The sequence below is a fragment of the Schistocerca piceifrons genome, chromosome X (assembly GCF_021461385.2).
Source record: "Schistocerca piceifrons isolate TAMUIC-IGC-003096 chromosome X, iqSchPice1.1, whole genome shotgun sequence".
Taxonomy (NCBI): domain Eukaryota; kingdom Metazoa; phylum Arthropoda; class Insecta; order Orthoptera; family Acrididae; genus Schistocerca; species Schistocerca piceifrons.
Window position 1 is genome coordinate 15761146 of NC_060149.1, and position 26578 is coordinate 15787723.

At 37.7% G+C, this 26578-nt stretch overlaps 1 protein-coding gene across 1 annotated transcript in view; it reads left to right on the forward strand.

Moving 5' to 3' along the window:
- Positions 1–23613, forward strand: part of LOC124721812 (prefoldin subunit 2-like) — a 29173-nt gene extending 5560 nt beyond the window's left edge. Inside the window, exon 3 of the mRNA XM_047246932.1 lies at positions 22987–23613. Coding sequence (XP_047102888.1) covers positions 22987–23157 — 171 coding nt within the window. The 3' untranslated portion in view covers positions 23158–23613. The remainder of the gene's footprint in view (positions 1–22986) is intronic.
- Positions 23614–26578: the final 2965 nt, after the last annotated feature.

The window sequence follows — 26578 nt, forward strand, 5'->3', positions numbered from 1 at the left end:
CAAGGGGTGATCCCTCTGGTTAATGGGTCCAGGCAGACAGATTTTTTAGGTTAAATCCAAAGTCCAGACAGATGACAATCAAGATAAATAGAATAAAAGAAACTTCATGTACAGTAAATACGGGTAAAGCTAAGGCAGTATCAGTGTACTTCATCAAAATATCAGGGGAATAAAAAATAAAGTAGATGAGCTATTAGTGTGTTTAGATGATCTCAAAAATAAAAATGAGATTGATATACTCTGTCGCACACCAGGTAACTGTGGGCACGGGTAGTGTCAGTATAAGTGGGTATAACTTAGCATCTTACACTTGTAGATCTAGGATGGATAGAGGAGGAGTTGCCATTTTCATAAAACAAGCGTATAAATGCAAAACTGTAGAAGTAAGCAAATTTTGTGTTGATCAGCACTTTGAGGTTTGTGCATGTGGACTTCAGCAAGATAATGTAGTATTGATATTAGCAACAGTGTGCAGGTCCCCACTAGGAGACCAGGAGCTGTTCATAAAAGTTTGACACTCTATTATGCTGTCTGTCAGACAAATAGAAGTAGTTATTAATCTTTGGTGATTTCAATGTAAACTTTGTAAGTAATTCTGATATGAAAAGTGAACTAGAAGTGTTATTAACAACAGATAACTTAGAATCAGTGGTCCATTTCCCTATATGTATAGCTCAAGACAGTAGCATTTTAATAGATAATGTATTTGTACAGAAAGAGGATGTAAAACACTCATGCTTTCCCTGTGGTAAATGGATTGTCAGACCATGACACACAACTGATTTAACTTGGGAAACCTAACAGGGTGTACAGTTTGGAAACCATTAAGTAAAAGTGTGAGGTCGCTCAACCAGGTATCTATAGAGCACTTCAGAGAAAGCTTAAGAAATGTTAATTGGGGAGATTATATAATGAGCCAAATGCTAATGATAAATGCAACATATTTCTTGATACATTTATATTCCTTTTTGAACATTGTTTCCCAAAGAAAATTACTAAATGTAGCACCACACACTTTTCAAAGAAACCTTGGATTACTGCAGGTATTAAAGTGTCTTCAGAAAGAAAAAGAAAACTATGAGACAGCAAGAACTAGTAAAGTTACAGAAGTAGTTCTACACTATAAAAATTATTGTAACATAGTGAGAAAAGTTGTAAGGAAATCAAGAAATATGTATGTAAGAGAAGAAATTAACAACTCCGGCAATAAAATCAAATCAATATGGAATGTTGTTAGAAGCGAGACAGGAAAAGTAACCTCTGGGGGAGGTAGCATTACTATGAAGGAGAATGAGACCATCCTAACCAACAGTACACAAGTAGCTAATGTATTTAACAACCATTTCTTAAGTGTAGGAGAAAAAAATTGGTGAGAACAGTTCAAAAGAAAAAGCCAGGCAGTACATGGAAGAGTCTGTTTTGAAAAAAATTAGTCAGATTGAGTTTCACCTAACAACCTCTGTGAAATAAGTAAAATTATTAAATCTTTGAAAAATAAATGTTCTGTTGGAGTATATGACATGTCTAATAAGATATTAAAACAATGTGGAGCAATTATTCTGAGTCACATGTGTAATGCATCACTAACTCAAAGTATTTTCCAAGACAAGTTAAAATATGCCATTGTCAGGCCTCTCTACAAAAAGGGGACACCACAGATGTCAATAATTATCGGCCAGTATTCTTGCTTACAGCATTTTCAAAAATCTTCAAGAAAGTAATGTACTCGAGTGGTTAGCCATTTCAACAGTAATGGGATACTTAGTAAATCACAGTTCTGATTTTAAAAATACTGTTCCACTAAGACAGCTATATAAAATTTCACTGTCCACATAATAGGCTTTAAATAGTAAAATGTCACCAGTTGGAATTTTGTGACTTGTCCAGAGCATTTTATTGTGTGAACAATGACATTGTTACAGAAATTACAATTCTATGGTATAAATGGAATAGCATGTGAGTGGCTTAAGTCATACCTACAGAACAGGAAACAAAAAGGTTCTTTATATGGGTCAAGTGATTTATTTAAATAAGTTTGCCACTTCATCTAACTGCAGTGAAATTACATTAGGTGTTCCACAGGGTTCAATCATGGCTCTGTTCTTGATATATGTGAATGACCTCCCTTCTTACCTGAAACAAGAAGCTGAACTGACACTGTTTCCTGATCATACAACACATCAGCAGAAGTCAGTAGACAGGGTAGAGCATACTAAGTTTTTGTTTGTTCATACAGATGAGAATCTTAATTCGAAAATTCATATTTTGGATCTTCTAAAGCGACTAGGTTCAGCAACTTTTGCAATCAGAACAATTGCCAATTTTGAGGATATAGAAATTAGTAAGCTAACATAATTTGCATACTTTCACTCTCTGATGTAATACGGAATAATATTTTGGGGTAACTCAACATTTAGACAAAAAATATTCACTGCTCGAAAGAAAGTGGTTAGCATAATGTGTAGGGTTCATAGTCGCACATCTTGTAGGCAATCTTTTTAAAAGATTGGAATTCTTACAACAGCCTCACAGTACATTTACTCACTAATGAAATTTATTCTCAACGACATGGGCCAGTTTAAAAACGACAATGACATTCATTATTATAATACCAGAAAAAAGAAAGACTTACACTATCCTTTACTCAACCTAACTTTGGCACGGAAAGGGGTAAAATATGCTGCTATAAATTTTTTGACAAATTACCAGATGAAATAAAATGTCTGACAGACAGCAGCAACAGCTTCAAAAATAAATTGAAAACGTATCTCCTTGACAACTCCTTGTATACCATAGATGAATTCTTGACTAGGAATAAATAAGTCAATAAATATAGTATATGCATTTTGTGCCATTTAAGGGAATGGGCTAAATAATAGGAATATTAATCTTTAACTCTGTATTAACATTCCACGTGGGAAAAATATATCTAAAAACAAAGATGATGTGACCTGCGAAACGAAAGTGCTGGCAGGTCCATAGACACACAAACATACACACAAAATTCTAGCTTTTGCAACCAACGGTTGCTTCATCAGGAAAGAGGGAAGGAGAGGGAAAGACGAAAGGATGTGGGTTTTAAGGGAGAGGGTAAGGAGTCATTCCAATCCCGGGAGCAGAAAGACTTACCTTAGGGGGGAAAAAAGGACAGGTATACACTCGCGCGCGCATCCACACACACACACACACACACACACACACACACACACACACACACACACAAGAAAGACTTACCTTAGGGGGAAAAAGGACAGGTATACACTCGTGCGCGCTACCTGTCCTTTTTTCCCCCTAAGGTAAGTCCTTCCACTCCCGGGATTGGAATGACTCCTTACCCTCTCCCTTAAAACCCACATCCTTTCGTCTTTCCCTCTCCTTCCCTCTTTCCCGATGAAGCAACCGTTGGTTGCGAAAGCTTGAATTTTGTGTTTATGTTTGTGTTTGTTTGTGTGTCTATCAACCTGCCAGTGCTTTCGTTTGGTAAGTCACATCATCTTTGTTTTTTTATATATTAAAAAAAATCTTGTTTCATATGTGCATTTCTTGTGCACTTGACACATTCCACATCATAATGGCTACTGTACCGTGCGATTGACCAGTGGAACACGAACCAACTAACTAACTCACTGTATTCAAAAGTCACTAAATTCCCACGAATTATGGGGTGGTGGGTTGTGGGCACGTAGCTGGTGCCCAATAAGTGTTCCAGTGATTACAGATCAGAGCATTTGCTGGCTAAGGCATCAATGAGAGTTCACTATCATGCTCCTAAAACCACTGAAGCATAATTCTGGCCTTGTCATGAAAAGTTACCCTGATGGAAGATGTCATCCCCATCAGAGAAGACTTCAACCATGAAGCGAGGCAGGTGGTCCACGATAATGTTCACGTAGTTAATTGTTGTCATGGTGTCTTGGAGAACTACCATAGGACCTCATGGCATAATTCTGCTCTCAGCGGCCAGCAATTGTGGTACGGTGCATGTTTCAAGCAGCCATTTGCCTGTGTGATGGTGTGTAAGGACCCAACTGTCAACCTGGTGTAACAAGAAATGCAAGCCATTTGACAGGCAACATATTTCTATCACTCCACGGTGGAAACTCAGTGATGCTATTTCCACTGCAATCATAACTGACGATGTTGTTAGGTCAAGACAGGAAGACACAGGTGTCGTGTGATGTGGAGCTTCATGTTAATGGCCTTTCATAGGTGTGCTCTGGAAGGCTTGCACCTGCACCAGCATTGTACACTATCAGATCTGCCACTGATCGCTGCCTATCCTGGATTACACTGTGGGGGATCTTCCGATCTCTGCCATCTGCGATGAGATGTGGAATCCAATGCCATACGCCCTATTCATTATTCCACTGACCTTCAACCACTTTCCATAAGTGCTCATGACAGTAGCACGCAAGCAGGTGACCAGCTTTGCCGTTTGAGATTCTCATTTGCAGCCAGAGCACCGCAATAATGTGCCCTTTGTCAAAACAGTATTAGTGTAAACCATTAAGACACTAGTTACACCAACCAGTTTAACTTAAGATGACAGAAAATGGTTTAGATTTTAGTAATAATCCAAAAAACTGTCACAGATAGAACACAATTTCTTGCAATGTTTATACATGGTTATTTACATATTAAACACTGCTTTATGGCTCTCTAGATATTTTATTGGGTTCTCTCACTCCTAGCCTAAAATCAACAGAATTAATGTAATTGCTCAGTTATAGATTTACAGTTCTCATGTTTTTCGTCATTAGTGGGGCACTAAATGCAGAGCTGTTTTTGCGAATTAGGTATACACTTAACATCTTACCTTTCTTTAAATCTTGAAGTTTGTTCAAAAGATAACTTAACAACTGAAACAGCAACAGTGGGTGCAACTTTAAATTTAAATAGCTTCCAGTATAAAAAGCAAACTTTTGTCCTCCATCCTCATCTACAGAAGTGTCAACTTTAACAAAATTTCCTCAAATAATTTTGTGACGGATATTTTCAGGACAATGAAATTTAACTTTTGTTTATTCAGGAAACTATGACATAAATATAATTACAAATAAAATTAAAAACAAAATCTTGGGCTCAGTATCAGTGGTGATACGTTTGACCCAGTTTTGTTATGGAAACGGCAACATTTAGATAGAATTCCTTACATCCCACTGCAAATGAGAGTAAAGTTCTGGATCAAATAAAGTTACACATTGTCAAACATAGGCATCTGTTGCAGCCAACTTCTGTAAAATATGCTATTAGGTTGGTGCACAAGTACATAGTGTTTTTGCATAAGTTTAATAAACACAACAGATACCCATTACAGAGACTTTAATTGTCAATAATATACTCTCCTTCACTATTCACAACAGCCTCCCAACACTGGGTACTAATCACGTGGTTTGGAGGTGAAGGACTCGTTGAGCCATGTTCGGAGTGCATTCTCATCTGGAAAGGAAGTTCCTCGAAGGTTGTTCAATAGAGCAAAAAGGGGAAAATCTGAGAATGCAAGGTAAAGTGAATAAGGTGGATGTGGAATGACTTCCCAACTCAACTCCTGTATAGTGTTTTTTGTCAGTCTAGCAGAATGTGGGTTGGCGTTATTATGAATTAATATAGCTTCATGCAGTATTCCTTGTTGTTGATACCACATTTGTTAAGAGTAAATGTTAGCAGTGACGGTTACGCCTCATGGAAGCCGTTTGTAGTACACCACACCACCAATGTTCCACCAGATGCACATAACGAGCAAAGTGGCACAGTGGTTAGTACACTGGACTCGATTTTGGGAGGACGATGGTTCAAATCCACATCTGGCCATCCTGATTTAGGTTTTCTATGATTTCCCTAAATCACTTCAGGCAAAGGTCGGGATGGTTACTGTGAAAGGGCATGGCCGATTTCCTTCCTCATCCGATGCGACCAATGATCTTGCTGTTTGGCCCCTTCCCCCAAATCAACCTGTCAACCAGATGCATAACATTATCTTTTGTGGGTGCGAGCAGGTCTTCGTATTGGTAGTTATTGCTTTGTTTGAGCTCAACCATTCCTTTTGTTTGCATAAAGATACCACTTCCCATCACAAGTAATGATGCAGGGTAGGAATGGTCGGTGTTGTTTAAGAGTCAATTTATGACGAGCAAGCAGAGATGCACATATGGCCATCTGCTGATTTTTGTGATCATAGTGGATTAATGTGTTTGAACTATCTTCATCAAACCCTGAAGCTCTTCATCAACGTTGAGTCACTAATGTCAAAAACAATAGTCCTTAAAATGGGAAAATAATTTTTTTGCCGTGCTGTTTCCAGTGGCACTATCCACACACACAGCACAAATGGTTCTGGCTGTCTGCACTGCTGTCACCCCTCTGTTCAACTCAAACAGAAGAATGTGTCGGCAGTGTTTAGACTTGTCCACTAGGCACTCCATTTTCTAGCATATACAGCTCTACTCACTATCTCCAAATGACAATGTGTAAACTCAAATAACAACAGTGAACTAAAAATAAAAATGACAATTGATAAATGAACCCATAGCAACCAGAATGCCAACATACAAAACCAAAATTTTGTGAATTTGTGCATGAACCTAATATAAGAAATCGCAACCAGTGCCGACTGATCTACACTGGCAATTATAGGATTATTTCTAGTTTATTTTGTGTATATGTGGGAATAGTTGCCGAGAATGAGCTACTTTGAAGAAGAAAACAGGCCACTTGTCTTACACTGCTTAGGTGCTGTATGTATATAGGCTACTGCTGCTGTGACAAACGACACATTTATACAGTGTGACAGAGGAGGAATGGTAAATTTTCAGAGGTGTGAGAGGAACAATCATTCAGAGGAAAAACACCTACTAGACATGGGCTATAAAATGCATTCCTGAAGAGCTATGAGCACTTGCTCAGCTTAGTCATTGTGAATCGCTTATCTTCTACTGAATAATTGCTCATAGCTCTTAAGGTATGCATTTTACATCACATGTTTACTAGACTTCGTTGCTCTTAGAAGGGCTGTTCCCGTCATATCCCTGATTATTGACCATTTCTCCTGTGACACCTTGTGTAACTACTGATTTGAGACACCATCTGTGCTGTCATATTTATTGGAAAAGTTATAAATATGTTTAATATTAAGCATTAGTATTAACTGCGATTTACTTTTCTGAGGTGAAATGTTCAGATAAATTGTAGAAAGTATGTCTCATAAGGCAGTCTTGTACTTTGTTCTTAAATATCCATGGATTTTCAATTTTGTTACTGATTTTGCATCAGAATAGAAAGTTCTTTTCTGAACCATTGGCCAGTAAGCATGGTTTGTGTGGAATGTATTCTTCTATTAGTTCTATGATTCTGAGTTTCTAAATTCTCTTACATTATTTATTACAAATACAGGTAAATTTATTGCCACATAAATGTAAGAAACACAAGGTCCATGAAAATATTTGGGTATCAACTTTATACACGTTTCAGTGGCACTAATGTGACCACTGCCAATGTTAGACATCAACGTGCCGTAACAACTCAGATGGCAGGTGGCTGCACTAGCGGTGGAGGGTATATAAAGCGTGTCGGGAGGGATGTGGAAAACAGTGCAGTCGTTGCAATGCAGAAATGGAGTGATTTATCTGACATCCAAAAGGGCATGATCATTGGCTTTCGGGCCAAGGGTGGAAGCATTTCAGAAAACGCTCAGTTTGTAAACTGTTCTTGTGCTCCCAGGTCTAAATTATGCAGTGCGTGGCAAATGGCGCAACCCAAAACCGGCACTGAGGCAGCTGTGGTGCACCACAGGCCATAGATGGCAAGGGTGAACAACGGCTGCAGAGACATACACATGCACACAGACATACCGTACAACTATTGAGCAACTTCCCCCCCAACACCAGATGGACCAAAGGGCTACCAACAGGGTCTCCTCAATGACCTTTCAAAATGTTCAAATGTGTGCGAGCTCTTGCGGCACCAAACTGCAGAGGTCATTGGTCCCTAGCTAGACTTACCCACTACTTAAACTATGCTAAGAACAAACACACACACACACACACACACACACACACACACACACACACACACACACACATGCACACATGCCTGATTGAGGACTCGAACCTCAGGAGGGAGGGGCCATGCAGTCAGTGAAATGGTGCCTCTAACCGCGCAGCAAATGACCTTTCAGTGACTGTTAACTGCATATGGGCCTCTGCAATAGCCATCTGATTCGTGCCTCCATTCTGATGGCTGTTCTTTGGCGATGAAGGCTGAAATTTGTATGTCAGTATGGCAGCTGGACATCCACTGAGTGGCGACTGATGGTGTTTCCAGATCACTTATATTTTATGCTCCATTGTACTTACGGCCATTGGCATGTACAATGGGAAACATCTGAAAACAAATGCGCTGCAACAATCATTGGAAGGGTCTGGGCTAGAAAAGGGAGCATTATGTTCTGGGGAATGTTTTCATGGCATTCTGTGGTTGATCTTGTCATTCTGAGAGGCACAGTGGATCAACACAGGTATGCATCTATCTGGGGAGACCATGTCCACCCCTACATACACCTTGTTTTTCCTCAGCATGATGGCATCTATATACACCTTGTTTTTCCTCAGCATGATGGCATCTGCCAGAAAGACAATGCAACGTGTCACACATCTCACAATGCATATGCTTGGTTCGAATAGCACGAGGATGAGTTTACCATACTCCCCTCACTACCAAACTCGCCGGATTTAAACCTAGTATAGAATCTATGAACACAGATCTGGCTGTATGCACTGTGAATCCTCATCTGAGAAACCTAACGCAGCTGGCCATGACACTGTAGTCGACGTGGTTTCACAGCCCTGTCAGTACCTTCCAAAACCTAATTGATTCTCTTCTTGCATGACTCACACTAGTCCAAGCTACAAACAGTGGTTATTCAAGCTTTTGACAGCTGGTCACAATAATATGACAAGATAGTGTGTATACTCTTACTTCATGGTCAATCTCTATCAAGTGATTGAATCTGGAAGATGCTCCCCACTTGACCTTATAGAGTTCGACAAAATTAGTTTGTGGGCTTAAAGTGCCTAAGGGACCTCCATGAATGTCTGTAAAGTCTCAGCTCCATCTGTATTTCTGTGTAGGTACTAGAGTTGCTTTCCCAAAGACCACTTTCTTGTTAACTGGAAAACCCAAAAAAACATTCTCAAATGTAGCAAGCCATTGTTTGACATAATGGGATCCTCCGACCTGTCATCCCCTTACTACTATTTGTGCAGAACACAGAAATAACCGAACAGAAAGCAGTGGCCATTGGCCAGCATCTCTTAAAACTTATTAAAAATTTTGTCACAAGGAAATTGCCTGGTGTGAAAAGAAGGAATAGGTAGTGAGTAAAGGATACTGGAAACATGAATGTTTGTCAGTGCATTGTCTATATGCCTGTAAACAATTCAGTAACAGAAGAAAATTTCAACAACTGCGTTAACCATGTTATCTGCCTCAAAAGTTAACAAAAGTACAAAATTTTATCTGTATCTGACACCATATATCTTGAAATTGACACATGATTATAAGATTAATTACACCACTGAAAAGAGAGCATTTAAGGCCACCAGAAAACAAAAACACCTATTTCATGTTGGTGTCATTGCAGTCAAGTTGCATAGATTTTGTGTACATTTGTAATAAAAAAATGATAAAAAGAAATCCTTGTGTTGGTGCATCGTGGCCGTGCTGCTATGTTGCAATTATTAGGTAACTCCACTGCCAAGGGGCAATGCCTTATAGGCAGTCAAGGTCAACCATAGGTGGATATTTTTACTAATATTTCCCAGCCTAAATATGAATAAAGGATTCCCAAGCCACAGTTGGCCCTCTTTCAGGCTTCCAAGCCATAATTATCCCTAATTCAATTCTGACACGAACTATTCACAGAACATCGGTAAAAAATGAATTCAATCTTAGGGAAGATCAGTTCGGTTTCTGCAGAAGTGTTGGAACATGGGAGGTGATATTGACCCTAAGTCCTATTTTAGAAGATAGGTTAAGGAAAGGCAAATCTACATTTACAGCATTTGTAGTATTTCGCTAAGCAGCAATTCATATGGGTTGTGTACCAACATTAGTTTTACATTCTGATGTATAGAGTACACAGTGAGTGTGGACCTTCTGGCATCTACAGTCATACCACTGTAGAAGAAATTTAAAAATTTTTGTAAATTTTACTTCAGGTCCGATTCAGTTTTGATCATAAACTATTATTTCTTCCAAATAGTTCAGTAGCAAGTACGTTTCCTACTGTAATTTTTCTCCATCTATTTAAATGGCACCAGGCCATTTTGCCTGGATGAATTCTTCTGAATTCTTGAGCTTCAAAGAATTCTATAACCTTTTACATATATTTTGTGGAAGCTTCTGATGATGCACTCTCTTTGACTTTGCCAGTATTCCTTTTTCCATCTTCAACCTCTTTGCTTCATTGAAACATCTTCTTAAACACAGAATTCTTCCATATTCTTCTTAATATACCAGGAATTAAGGTCAAAACATGATTTTTTTTCCCCTTGATGATTGGCTGTGTTTAACTTTAATTTAGTTGATCATCTGCATGTAATCAAAATAGTTAAAACAAATAAGACAATGATCCCAATAGGTTTCTCCAATTGACTGTGATAAAGTCCACCAACTATGCAGTTTTTATTGAATCTCTGAATCCCGACAGCATGCATCACAGATGCACATTCTTACTTGCACAATACCATAACACCCAAACACATTAGTGAGCCTGATAGGTGGCACGAACAGGGCATATAGCTATCAAAAATGTCTTTATTGTGATTAAGAAACAAGGACCATTTGACAAGGTGTCAACATTCCCACATTCAGAGAGACAGTGCTTAGAAGAGAGCTACTTATAGAAACAACTGCTTAAAAAAAAAAAGACTGCCTACTTGAATGAGACATTGGAGGCATTCTCTGCTGCAGTGGAAGAAATAATTCCATTATCTCAAGCAGAGATGTGACCCCATGCCACATAATTATGAATATTGATATCAAAGAACTGCTGGAGGGATGGTCTGAATAAATGAGCAACAGGAAGTTAAACATGCACAAATTACAGTCGTTGCACGTCACTGCAGACTTAATTATCATAAAGTGTTTCATTTTTATATAATTGAACAGAGCCAGTATTTGTTTTCCTTATATAAAGGAAAATACATATGTCATTATTCACAATTTAATGTTCTTGCTTTCCACATTTAAATTTACCGCATTTCTATTACTTTAAGGAAAGTCACTATCTCCAGACCTTTCCATACCCTTCTAACAGTTTCATCCTCCTTCACCAAAGATGACGAAGTAAATATTCCTGAATTCCAATCAAGAACAACTGCCAAGTTAAGAAACACAGAAATAGATATCCTCAGTGTCGAATTCCAATCAAGAACAACTGCCAAGTTAAGAAACACAGAAATAGATATCCTCAGTGTCGCAAAGCAGCTTAAATCACTTAATAAAAGCAGGGCTTCTGGTCCAGATTGTATACCAGTCACGTTCCTCTCAGATTATGCTGATACAATAGCTCTATATTTAGCAATTATATACAACTGCTCGCTCACAGAAAGATCCATACCTCAAGACTGGAAAATTGCTCAAGTCACACCAATACCCAAAAAGGGAAGGAGTAGTAATCTGTTGAATTACAGGCCCATATCACTAACTTTGATTTGCAGTACGGTTTTGGAACATATACTGTATTCAAACATTATGAAGTACCTCAAATAAAATGATTTTTGACACGTAGTCAGCCGGATTCAGAAAAAGTGTGCTTGCGATGCACAACTAGCTCCTTATACTCGTGAAGTAATGAGTGCTATCGACAGGGGATGTAAACTTGAGTCCATATTTTTAGATTTCCAGAAGGCTTTCGACAGCGTCCCTCACAAGCAGTCTTCTAACCAAACTGCGTGCCTATGGAATATCTTCTGAGTTGTGCAACTTGCGGGCTTTCAAATAAAAATTGTGTGTGATGGCCCTCAACTATGTACCCTCAAACTCAGAGTTGAAATATTAAAAGTTTTGGCTGGTTTCATTGTCTAGGGGCTGCGATACATAATTGCTGCATTACAAGCCAAATACTGTTGAGTCTACAGTTTACAGTCTGAATAGACACATGAATAGAATGGTTGAAGGTTCATATCACTCGGCAATTGCGAATCTTTTATGCAACATAGTAATTTATAAATGAAAGAGTGCAATTAAATAAAATCTGCAGGTACTATCTTAACGACTTTAGATGATGAGTACGATAGCAGAAGTACCTTTTAGAATGCAGTTTATTACTGCAAAACACCTATTGGTGTCGATGGTCCAGCAATTAAATAAAATATAAGTTGAATAACAGGGAAACAGTAGATTCCTACTTCACGTAATTAGTTATGAACAACAACATAGCTCGCGGGATATTCACTTCTGATGCATTCTACGTCTTCATTGCAGAAGCCACGGAAACTCACAAGTGCACAAGTCGGCACTAAGAAATATTTCTGTCTCCCACTACCATGCGCAAAACTGCTCCACTCTCCGGCAAGTCATTCCCGTGACTCTGCATCCGTCGCACTGTAATGTCCAGGACTCTCCCGTGTCCTGTGTGCCTGTCCCTTGCGCCGCACTGTTCAGAACTCCCCGTCCTCTCCGGAAAACGATGCTCCTCCCCAGCCTCCATACGTCTCTCCACGTGTCCTTTTTGGAATGATCCCTGTGATTGGCTGGAGCACTCCCGCCATGTCTCAAAGCCAACGCACACTCTCAAACATATTGAAACACACATGAAATATTGGATTTATATTTCAATAACTTGAAATTAAATAACTATTCCTACGGCTGGACCATAAACATGCTCTAATACACATTATTAAATACATAAACAAATCAAATAAACATATCGAAGGAATAGAAACAAAAGGTAGGCCTGTAGGCTAATGTCTCTGTGCTTTCTAAAACACACTGAATGTTCAACCAATTTCTTCATTAATAGTATATATCGGATATAAACAGACATAGATGAATAAATATATTTATAAGCATGCTGTTACCGTTTTTTGTGTAATTGTGAAGTACTTGTGGCCTGACACAATAAGTAGTAGTACGCCACTTTGACCTCCAGTAACTTGTGTACTTCAAGTTACATGCTTGAAATTCATACCAATTTGGTTCGCACTAATAGCTTTCTAAAGACATGTTGATAGACAAAATCGTATTAACTGTTTAGATTTTGGAAATTTGTTGCTGAATGTTACTTGTATAATTTAATTTATTCACACACTAAATTTTGAACTAATAAAGGTATTGAAAATCTGATTACACCATCACAATCATCATGCAAATAATGGTAATGTACATGTTTCTTTTTGAGGTATCATGGTTTATCTGGCTGCTATTAATTTCTATACAAACTGTGAAATGTCTGCCATTAAGGTTCCACAAAGTCCGACATCTTTGGCACTCTCGGCATAAAAATCTCTTTCATTGGCACAGCGTCATCAAGGAATTCCCAGCCACGCGGTCCACTAGCAACCACGTGGTCCAGCTATTGTGTGGCATCACACGGTTGCTAACGAGCATCCTGTATGGCTGCCCCAACTCCGAACGTAGAATATTTCCAGGGTGCCACAACTCACCCATTACCTCACAGGCTGGATTCGTGATGTCCTGTCAGAAAGGTCACAGTTTGTAGCAATCGACGGAATGTCATCAAGTAAAACAGAAATAATATCCGGTGTTCCCAAAGGAAGTGTTACAGGCCCTCTATTGTTCCTGATCTATATTGACGACATAGAAGACAATCTCAGTAGCCGTCTTAGATTGTTTACAGATGATGCTGTCGTTTACCATCTTGTAAAGTCATCAGATGACCAAAACAAATTGCAAAAGGATTTAGATAAGATATCTGTATGGTTCAAAAAGTGGCAATTGACCCTGACTAAAGAAATGTGTGAAGTTATTGGCGTAAGTATTAAAAGAAATCTTCCAAATTTCGATTATGCGATAAGTCACACAAATTTGAATTTTGTAAATTCAACTCAGTATTTAGGGATTACAATTACAAACACCCTAAATTGGAATGATCACATAGATAATGTTGTGGGTAGAGCCAACCAAAGACTGCAATTCATTGGCAAAACACTTGGAAGGTGCAACAGGTCTACTAAAGAGACTGCTTACACCACGCTTGTCCGCCCTATTCTGGAGTATTGCTGTGTGGTGTGGGATCAGCATCAGATGGGACTGACGGATGACATCGAAAAAGTACAAAGAAGGGCAGCTTGTTTTGTATTATCACGAAGTAGGGGAGATAGTGTCACAGACATGATAAGTGAATTGGAGTGGCAATCATGAAAACAAAGGCGTTTTTCGTTGGAATGGGATCTTCTCATGAAATTTCAATCACCAGTTATCTCCTCAGATTGCAAAAACATTCTGTTGGTACCCACCTACAGGGAGAAATGATCATCACAATAAAATAAGAGAAATCAGGGTTCGCACAGAAAAATTTAAGTGCTCGTTTTTCCTGCATGCCGTTAGAGATTGGAGCGGTAGAGAGACAGCTTGAAGGTGGTTCATTGAACCCTCTGCCAGGCACTTTATTGTGAATAGCAGAGTAATCACGTAGATGTTAATTAGAAAACAGTACACTATATCACACTAATCACAAAGTCAACTTTGAACACTATTCAGCAGTATTGATTGGAAATTTTTGATTCTTGTGCATTCAAAATATAGCAGGAGATTTTAGGCACTTTCTTTCTTCTCCATATGTATAATGTTTCTGAAGCACACTTCCTGAAGATCTTTGTATCCAGATGTATCAAACTTATAACAGGACATTCAGATCTGTAACCTATTTGAACTACTTGTGCTTCCCATTCAACCGGAGCAAGTTGGAGACAGTGAAATAGTGCAAAATCTGTCTCTGGAAAAACCTGCTTCAAGACTATCACTAGATTTACTACAAATGTGGTCACTCATGAAAAGAAAACAAGATTCATAGACCCTGCCTGTCAACTCATTTAAATCTAAATTTATAACAGTGAAAACAATCAATTATTTGACAAAATTATTTAATTGGGATAGGTAAAAAAAATGTACTCGCCAAGCTGAGGCAGAACATACAAATAAAAGATGGTTGTCAAGAAACGAAATGTGGGACCTTAGTTTAGATAGTGCAGACGAATGGATTACCTAGCACATAAGGTAGTAAAAAGACAACGAAAAAGGCTGAGAAGAGGGTTACGTAAGAAGGAATGATGGCCACATGGGCTAATATAACAACGCAAACAATCAATTATTGACAAAATTATTTAATTGGATAGATAAAAAAATCTACTCATCAAGCGGCAACAGAACACACTATTAAAACTAAGATCTCACATTGAGTTTCTTGACAACTGTCTTTCATGTGTGTGTTCTGCTGCCAGTTAGTGAGTAGATTTTTTATACATCTATATTTATATTACACAAGCCACCTTGCAGGTTGTTTTGGTGGAAACATTGTCTACTTTCCTCTGCCATCACATTCACAAATGATGTGGCTGTTGGTAAGCCAATGTATAAGCTCAACTTTCTACATTTAAAAAAAATGCTGTTGTGGATATTTTGTTAGTATGTGGAATTTTTTTTATTGCTTGGTTCTTCTTGAAAAATTGTTTGGATTTTAAAAGGAAGCATATCCATGACTCAGGATGCTGTCTTGTAATGTGTACTGCTGGGGTACAGTTTTCTGAACAGTGTGGTGCTAAAATAATTGAATTGGATGCCAAGATAGCTTCCTTGAGAATGAGAATGAAGACTGGTTCTCTAATGAGCTTGTCATTCATAAGATGTTTAAACCTAATATCCGTTTTTCCTCACGGAATTGTGTGAGCATATCTGTTGGGCACTTGTATTATATTCAACGACTCAGTGACCAAGCACACAGCTCTTTTTTGAATCTTCATTCTCTGTGAAGTGTGGCATTGTCACGATAGAGAAGTCTACTGTGATTGAATCATATTTGACATGTGATCAACTGACAAAAAAAACAATCTTTTGTTACATAACCATGATGATGAAAGATGAAAAGTCTTGATAGATGTCATCATGAATGGTGCTCATGTATGTATTATAAAAAAAAATTGTCTTGATCACACTTCATTTTTTGTCAGCAATTGTTATAATACAATTTGGCAGACTGCATCTGATAATGGTGGTCGTCTGCCAAAATGCGTTATAATAATAATCGATGTGGAAAAATAAAGTGAGACTCTGACTGTTGCTTAACTGTATAAGTTTATATCCAGTTTCTATTGTTGCAGTAAACATCTATTCATATCTTTAAGGATTGGACAAAAATATGTAAACACTGCGAGAAATGCATGCTTGAACATAAATGCAGATGCCAGCCAAGTTTGCAGGTTGTATATGACTACAAATGGTGCCTGGGCAATGTTGTAATGCATTACAAGTGTCAGTTGTAGTCAGGCCAACGTTCTGTGTAGTTGCAAGTATATTATATCAGAGAAAAGTAAATTTGAACATAGGTGAATTGTTGGTGCTTGTATGATGGGTGCTTCCATAAAAATGGGAGTCGAAGTGTTTGGTGTTTCAAGAGACACTGTATCAAAGATTTAAACTGCCTACAGGGAAAGCGCGAGATCATCATCAGCTAAGTCACAATATGGACAAAGCTGTGTGTTGAGTGATTGTGACTGATCATCATTGAAGAGGATTGTGACAGGAAAGAGGAAGACAGCAGCAAAAGTCACTGTAGACCTAAATGTTGCATTCGTGAATCCCTTCAGCACCAAGACAACACAAAGACAGCTCCATAAGCAGGGAATTCAAGGACGAGCTGTAATTCCATAACTACTCAAGAGTGATGCAAATTCCCATGACAGGAAATCATGGTGCTGAAGCTGTGAAACCTGGGCTACAGAGCAATGGAAAAAAAGCATTTCGTCAGATAATTGTTGGTGCACATGGTTTGCAACTTCTGGCTGAGTTTGTCCCAAGAATGGGACATGGAGGGTCCTCAGTGATAATTCGGGGAGCCATATAGTGGTATTCCATGGCCCAGTGCTTGCTCTACAAGGTCCCATTACTGCCAAGGGTTATGAGAACATTTTGGCTCATCAACTCCATCCCATGCTACAAAGTTTGCTATCTAATAGTGATGCAGTGTTCAAAGATCAGGGCCTTTGTTCACACAGTTCCTATAACTCAAGACTGGTTTTGTAAGCATTAGGATGAATTGTTGCATCTCCCCTGGCCAGCACAGTCACCATGTCTCAAAGTTATTGAGCTGTTGTGGTCTACTTCGGAGAGAAGAGTGTACTATTGCTACCATCTCTTTTGTTGCCACCTGTACTTGTAACAATTTTGCAGGTAGAAAGTTGTAAGGTTGCCTTCAGAACCACACATCACCTATATTTATCCATTCTGAGATGACTGGAAACAGTTTTGAATGCCAATAGGGTTCCTACACCATGGATGAAAAAAATGAAACATAAAATTAAAGATTATGATGTATTTGAAATATAAGCCGACAGTAAAAATAGTATTACAAAAAAAGGCCAAGTGCGAGTTGGACTCCCACTCTGATGGTTCCTTATAAATCTAATTATGTATGTAGATACTTCACCCATCCCAGGAATCGAGAATCTTAACCATTTTTGCCTGTTAACGATATCATTACTGGCAAGATATCGATCCTGGGAATTCCAACTCTTTCAAGAATGCTTTAAGCTTAAATTTTTTGTGTAATTTTTTATTTGCTATTGTAATTCCTGAGGAAATTGGTCTTAACAGATGGACAGACTGACAGACGACAAAGTGGTCCTATAAGGGTTTCATTTTTACCGATTGAGGTACAGGACCCTAATGAATCTGTCATACTGTGGCAGTATTTTAAATAAATAGTGCATGTTTATCTCTGCTGATTCTACCTCATAGTGGGTTCAAGGATGTGTCTAAGTTTTTCTAAGTCACCTCATTAACTGAGTTTTATGTGGGTGTTCCACCTTCCATTGCATTAGACACAGTCACCTAGATATTTTGTTGTTGTTATCTTCAGTCCAGAGACTGGTTTGTTGCAGCTCTCCATGTTACTCTATCTTGTGCAAGCTTCTTCATCTCCCAGTACCTACTGCAACCTACATCCTTCTGAATCTGCTTAGTGTATTCTTCTCTTGGTCTCCCTCTATGATTTTTACCCTCCATGCTGCCCTCCAATACTAAATTGGTGATCCCTTGATGCCTCAGAACATGTCCTACCAACCGATTCCTTCTTCTAGTCAAGTTGTGCCACAAAGTTCTCTTCTCCCCAGTTCTATTCAGTACCTCCTCATTACTTACGTGATCTACCCGTCTGATCTTCAGCATTCTTCTGTAGCACCACATTTCAAAAGCTTCTATTCTCTTCTTGTCTAAACTATTTATTGTCCATGTTTCACTTCCATACATGGCTACACTCCATACAAATACTTTCAGAAATGACTTCCTGACACTTAAATCTATACTCGATGTTAACAAATTTCTTTTCTTCAGAAATTCTTACCTCGCCATTGCCAGTCTACATTTTATATCCTCTCTACTTCGACCATCATCAGTTATTTTATGACCCCATTAATGGGTAACCATTGATAAAACAATAATAGAGATTTCCATTTATTTATTTATTTCTGCACATTGTTAAATTCTTTTGTGTCAAGTAAGCTGCTAGTGCCCACATAAAGTGCCAATCTGCGCTGGTCTTTTTGTATTTTGCTACAATTTTCTGGTATCAAGGCTTCTTGTGGACACTAGCTTCATCCACAAGGAACCTCATTGAGTTTCCGCAGTGCTATCCAGCAGCTTCTTTAGATGTATTGTTAAAAGTAGTGATTCTGTAAAAATTCCTTTGGGTTTACCTGAACATACTTTCACATAGTGAAGGGAGACGAAAATTTAAGTCATGGGTGACTGGAATTCGATAGTAGGAAAAGGAAGAGAAGGAAACATAATAGGTGAATGTGGATTGGGGCTAAGAAATGAAAGAGGAAGCTGCCTGGTAGAATATTGCACAGAGCATAACTTAATCATAGCTAACACTTGGTTCAAGAATCATGAAAGAAGGTTGAATACATGGAAGAACCCTGGAGATACTAGAAGGTTTCAGATAGATTATATATAGGTAAGACAGAGATTTAGGAACCAGGCTTTAAATTGTAAGACATTTCCAGGGGCAGGTGTGGGCTCTGACCACAATCTATTGGTTATGAACTGCAGATTAAAATTGAAGAAACTGCAAAAAGATGGGAATTTAAGGAGATGGGACCTGGATAAACTGAAAGAACCAGAGGTTGTACAGAGTTTCAGGCAGAGCATAAGGAAACAATTGACAGGAATGCGGGAAAGAAATACAGTAGAAGAAGAATGGGTAGCTTTGAGGAATGAAATAGTGAAGGCAACAGAGGATCAAGTAGGTAAAAAGACGAGGGCTAGTAGAAGTCCTTGGGTAACGGAAGAGATACTGAATTTAATTGATGAAAGGAGAAAATACAAAAATGCAGTAAGTGAAGCATGCAAAAAGGAATACAAACGTCTCAAAAATGAGATTGACAGGAAGTGCAAAATAGCTAAGCAGGGATGGCTAGAGGACAAATGTAAGGATGTAGAGGGTTATCTCACTAGGGGTAAGATAGATACTGCCTACAGGAAAATTAAAGAGACCTTTGGAGAGAAGAGAACCACTTGTATGAATATCAAGAGCTCAGATAGAAACCCAGTTCTAAGCAAAGAAGGGAAAGCGAAAAGGTGGAAGGAGTATATAGAGGGTCTATATAGGGGCTATGTTCTTGAGGACAATATTATGCAAATGGAAGAGGAGGTAGATGAAGATGAAATGGGAGATATGATACTGCGTGAAGAGTTTGACAGAGCACTGAAAGACCTAAGTCGAAACAAGGCCCTGGGAGTAGACAACATTCCATTAGAACTACTGACAGCCTTGGGAGAGCCAGTCCTAACAAAACTCTACCATCTGATGAGCAAGATGTATGAGACAGGCGAAATTCCGTCAGACTTCAAGAAGAATATAATAATTCCAATCCCAAATAAAGCAGGTGTTGACAGGTGTGAAAATTACGGAACTATCAGTTTAATAAGTCAAGGCTGCAAAATACTAACGCGAATTCTTTACAGACAAATGGAAAAACTGGTAGAAGCCGACCTCGTGAAATATCAGTTTGGATTCCATAGAAATGTTGGAACACGTGAGGCAATACTGACCCTACGACTTATCTTAGAAGGAAAGATTAAGGAAAGGCAAACCAACGTTTCTAGCATTTGTAGACTTAGAGAAAGCTTTTGAGAATGTTGACTGGAATACTCTCTTTCAAATTATGAAGGTGACGGGTAAAATACAGGGAGCGAAAGGCTATTTACAATTTGTACAGAAAGCAGATGGCAGTTATAAGAGTTGAGGGGCATGAAAGGGAAGCAGTGGTTGGGAAGGGAGTAAGACAGGGTTGTAGCCTCTCCCCGATGCTATTCAATCTGTATATTGAGCAAGCAGTAAAGGAAACAAAAGAAAACTTTGGAGTAGGTATTAAAATCCGTGGAGAAGAAATAAAAACTTTGAGGTTCGCTGATGACATTGTAATTCTGTCAGAAACAGCAAAGGATCTGGAAGAGCACCTGAACGGAATAGACAGTGTCTTGAAAGAAGGGTCTAAGATGAACATCAACAAAAGCAAAACAAGGATAATGGAATGTAGTCGAATTAAGTCGGGTGATGCTGAGGAATTAGATTAGGAAATGAGACACTTAAATTAGTAAAGGAGTTTTGCTATTTGGGGAGCAAAATAACTGATGATGGTAAAAGTAGAGAGGATATAAAATGTACACTGGCAATGGAAAGGAAAGTGTTTCTGAAGAAGAGAAATTTGTTAACATCGAGTATAGATTTAAGTGTCAGGAAGTCGTTTCTGAAAGTATTTGTATGGAGTGTAGCCATGTATGGAAGTGAAACGTGGACGATAAATAGTTTAGACAAGAGAATAGAAGCTTTCAAAATGTGGTGCTACAGAAGAATGCTGAAGATTAGATGGGTAGATAACATAACTAATGAGGAGGTATTGAATAGAATTGGGGATAAGAGGAGTTTGTGGCACAACTTGACTAGAAGATGGGATCGGTTGGTAGGACATGTTCTGAGGCATCAAGGGATCACCAATTTAGTACTGGAGGGCAGCGTGGAGGCTAAAAATCATAGAGGGATACCAAGAGATGAATACACTAAGCAGATTCAGAAGGATGTAGGTTGCAGTAGGTACTGGGAGATGAAGAGGCTTGCACAGGATAGAGTAGCATGGAGAGCTGCATCAGACCAGTCTCTGGACTGAAGACTACTACTACTACTACTACTACTTTCACATCTGAAGATTGTTTTCTCTGTTGAGAATCAAATAGAGAGAGCTGTGTTAGCAAGTTTTCAAACCAGCCAGAGTGGTGGTGATATTCCATTTCCTAAAATTTTGTTGATTATGGAAGCCAAATTGATTCCTGTAGAGCTGATTTTCAGTCTTCCCCATCCACCTCTTATCCTAGTAAGTTTATAATACTCAGAGTGCTGTGATAGTTCCTTTGGGCATATATGTTTCATTGTTACCTTAAATAATTGCTCTGTACTGTATACAGTGGTTGCATTAAACTGATTAAATATTTGATCTGTAGTAAGAGATGTAAGCCTTTTCCTGATGTCCTGACACTTACAAAATATAGAACATGGAAAATGAAAGTAAATCTAGACACTTATTTCATAGTACAAATATGTAACCATTTCTATTGTCATGACAACCACCTTCACATATGTGAAAAGAAGAGATTCTTTACTTGGTCTGTATAGGTACCTTGTGAAGCAAATGGAGTTTGGAAAAATTTTCCAGTTTTCTACATATAGAACTTTTCCTAATTTCCCAACTGTAATATGATGTTTACAAGTTTTTTATATGTTTGAAGCAATTGATAACCACATTCCACCCATAGCCTCATATTCCCACTGGGATCCTTATACAGTTAAAATATGTGTGATTGTATGGTGTCAGTCACTATGCTGGTTACATAGTACAGACAAATAGTTGCTATTATGATAGCTACTGGTCAAAGCTGATGAGTTTTATTGTATTATTCACTACTTCCACGACTGACTACTGCTATCTGCAAAGTAATTAGTAGTCATCATATCTTTCTTGGGATGTTTTCTGTGGGTTTAAGGCATGCATAACACCTAGGCCTTAAAGAAGGGTGTGTAGAAGGTAGAGAAAACACAAAGTATTCTTTGGGGGGGGGGGGGGTGATGAAATGGTGAGTATGATGATCAAACTAATAGAAAATAGTTGTTGTCCTCTTTGAACTACAGACAGTCATGTCTGTTAAAATTGTATGACCTATATTACTAATTTATCAGAGAAATAAAATGATCTGTGAAGAATGTTCCATAATAGAACCATACGTTCATATGAGGCAATGTCTGTATCGTCCCATTCATATGTAGATAACTTCAGTTTAGTGTTAAGCATTCCAAAAATAAGACCTTTTATGATGGTGCAGTATTCCAGTTTATCCATTTGAAGAAAGCACACAGAACAGAATTACAAAATTGTTCAGCAAATAAAGTTAAACATTAACTTAAATGTATGTGCAGTGTGTAGTGATATAGCAAACACATTTTGTCAGTATCATTGCCATCTTCTGTGTTAGTTCCAAATTTTTCTCCTTGACATTTTCAGAACAGTACCCACATGTGTAATTGAGTTGACTTGTATGATTTCATTTTCCTGTGCCCCTGGTGGTGTGTTTTGCTGAACTGAAAATTTTATTCATTGTAATATTTCGTTAAGCCAAGAAAATTTTGTGACTGATAAACTTATTTTGCAGAAATTCAATTTTGAGTGGGTAATATATTTGTACTTTTTTTTAAAACAGTTGGTGAAATTCATTGAAGATGTCACTGATGATGTAAAGGGAAAGGATAAAGAAATAAAAGCATATAGACAACAATTTAGTGGTGACCTAAAGGAACAGGATCATAGTGCTGGAGAGATTACGGATGGCCCAAGACATCGTGCAGGTGGTGTTCTTGTTGGCAAATCGTAAGCCAAAGCATGTATTTAACGTGTGTTAATGCAAAATACCTGGACACTGTGCAACATTTATCATTTCTCTTGCAATGAAATTGATGACCGTTGTAAATAATAATAGCCTACAGGCATTGCTTTAAAATTTTGTTGGAGGTTTTTATGCTGTTCTTTTATTTTATATGAATCTGTGTTAATTTCTCTGTGAACTTAATTACAGAAATGATTGTAAGATACCTTCAGTTACTTTGTGTCCAGAAATAACTTTAAGTAGCATTATAAAACATTTTAAAGTGAACCTAGTCATAGGTTGCCATCTGTCTTCCACCATCAGTTACTTCTGTGTATACCGTTACTTCATTTATTTTTACACACTTTTATGTTCAGCTGTCATTTTGAGATTTGGTGGTTTTTGTGTTGATTACTGTTTTTCCACAATCATTAAATGCTGAATAAAAAATTGTATGTGGTTTTATTTTTGAGTTTTAAAAAATACAGTAATTTCTCAAGCTTCAGCCCACAAAGTAACATTTTAAATGATAATTTTCATGTTTTTGTGAATAGAATTATTTAAAACATTGAAATGTGATCAAGATACTCTTTACTTTGTAGCATGAACATTTTGCAGAGCTATTGCAGTGATCTTGAACGTAATTTCTACAAAAAAGAGTGAAATACTTTCAGGGAATAGTTTTGAGCTGAAAACATACTTTTTCTTCCTATCTGAAATGTGAATAATCTTAGATTGAAGTTAATTTAGTTTAGCTGAATGCGGTGTACAGAAGTATTTTAGCATAAGATATGAAAAAAAAACTTAGTGTACTCTGTAATAGCATTGCAGCAACATGATACTCATCGGCAATTCATTTGCCAAAGCAGGGTATTTTGTTAACAGTTTATGGAGGTTGGTTTAAACACCACGTTGTTTTACTATTCAGGATCTTAGTAGAGAGGAAATGGTTTTTTTTCTTCTGGCCCCAGGGCTACAGACAGTTTTAATAATCTGTCAGCAGCGAGTAATTTAAGTTTGAACACTTTCTTTGTGGATAGCACACAGTTTTTAACAATATCATTTCAGTGAAAGTTTTGTGAATGTCAGATGTTGCTCAGTTGAGACTTGTAATATTCACTTATTTGTAACAATAACTTACGTAATTTATCTTCTTGTACTGGTACTTTCCCAGGCACTTAAATATTCCCCCTTTAAAACCATATATCAGAAAGGTAGGTTTAAATCTGTTGTAAATTTTTTTAAGAAAAGGATGATGTGCAGTCGAACGAGTATATGATTATTACAGAAGCACTTTCCCAGTGGCAGACAATTTGGATTTCTCAAAGAACTGTCAACGGAACAGCAATGTTGGCTGGTGATATACTAAGATAAATAAATAAATAACAAATTGTCACCTTTGTGAATATTTTTGACTTAACCAGGGATCTTAACAGTGTGAACAATGTTATTCTAATGAAAAAGTTACATACTGCAGAATAGTACATGCAACGTGAAATGTAGAAAGGTAGAATAGCTCCATGTACTAGAAGTCTACTCCTTAAATAATTGGAAACTCCACTGTTGTCCTTACAAAACTTATTACATTGCTAAAACTGTTAGTTTTGTCTCGAAAAAAAAAACCATGATCCAACCACTAAATGTTGAAAAAAAAAGTGCTTACACAATCCAGGTAACTTTTACTGTCTCATACCCCACTGCCCCCAAACTCGGAGCACAACAAAAAATCCCAATCCTGTCACCCCATTCAGACCCATTGTTATCTCCAAGAACACATCAGCATACCTTCTCAATTATTAATTAATATCCCCAGGGAATTTTACACTTTTGGATCCCATATTCTATAAAAAAAATATGTGCCTAACAATTTTTATTAAAGAGATAAAAATCTCCAGAGAAGCTAGATTTGCCTTATTTGACATTGTTATGTTCACAAATATACCTGTCAAAGGGACAATCGAAATTCTTTGAAGAAACATTATTAAGCAAAAAGTAACCTTTCTGGAGAGTTCAGTTGATTTACTTAAACTACAGCAGTTTGTACATAAGAAGATGGCTGTTGGTGCGATGTGCAGTAGCAAGGCGCAGTGTATCACGTGATGCTCCAACCAATAGCATCATTTTGCATGTGCATCAGGATGCATGCAGAATGTTCCATGTTAGTTTATGTATGGGGAGGTGTTCATAATGGGTGACAAAAAGCAATTATGATACATAGTGTGTTAAGAAGTAAAAGCAATAGTTCTCTGAGCGTATAAATTTTGCTAGGCAGATTCAGAAGCAGAAACATTGACCAGGTGTAGTGCTCACTCCTGCATTGCCAGTTACCAGGGTAGGTGTGTGGTGTGAGACCGACAGAGAGCACAATGGTGATAGGGAAAATAAATTTTTTTAAAGGGGAAATAAACTTGGCAGAAAAATGGTTTGTTGTTGACACTAATTGTATTAGATTGTACAAAAGATGAACTTATTGTATTATTTAATTCACACCATAATAAAATAAAAATCACAATAGAACCTGAAGCAAACCAGTCCATAATTTTCTTAGACATAACAATTATTAATGAACAACAGGACCATAGCTTAACTTCACAGAAATCACTCCGCTGGCTTTGGAGTTCCCTGTGCATGTTAAATCGGTGGATATCATTATGCTATTCTTCTGTTATACGACTTGTAGTTCACAGGGTGTACACAGCCTGGGACAACCAGAAATCTGAGAAAAATGTGGGAATTGTTTTTGCCAGAAAAAACAGAATGTTTTAGAATTCTGGGAATTTTCATTACTTAGTTTTCAGTTAAATTTTTGTACTTTTGATTGGTAGGAACTGATAGTCTAACAGAGAATTTTACCTTAGCCCACTACTGAAGAATAATACACAGCAATAAAACATAAACAAGAGAATGACATAAAAATAAAATTTTAGTTGCAAAGGAAATGCACCATTTACAACACAAAATACAGTGCACACGCAAGTGTCTGCAGACAGGAAAATTGGGTCTAAGGCTTTAGGACAAAGACCATGCAATACTACTTAACAACAAACTGCTTTCGATGAGTGTGACATCACAATTGTTAACATTTGTAATAGTTCGTGGGAAAATATTGTGAATGGTAGATCGAGATGCATTACTTTCAAAGAAAATTTCCTTTTATGCGAGATGAATTACATTATCTGTGAGAGAGTGCAATGAATTTCTTAAGTCAATGAGTGTTTGACTCTCATTCAAAACTTAAAACTTTGGGGACCAGCCTCTTAGAAAAATTTTGGGCCCAAAAGACCAGCTATTTATGCCATTATTTGAAGTTTCACTGGCACATTTTTGTTTGAGATATTTTAAAGGGTAACACAAGCTAAGAGAGATCAATATTATATGTGAAAGCTCAGTTTTTTTGTAGCTATACTGTGTGTATATAAATTTAAACGAA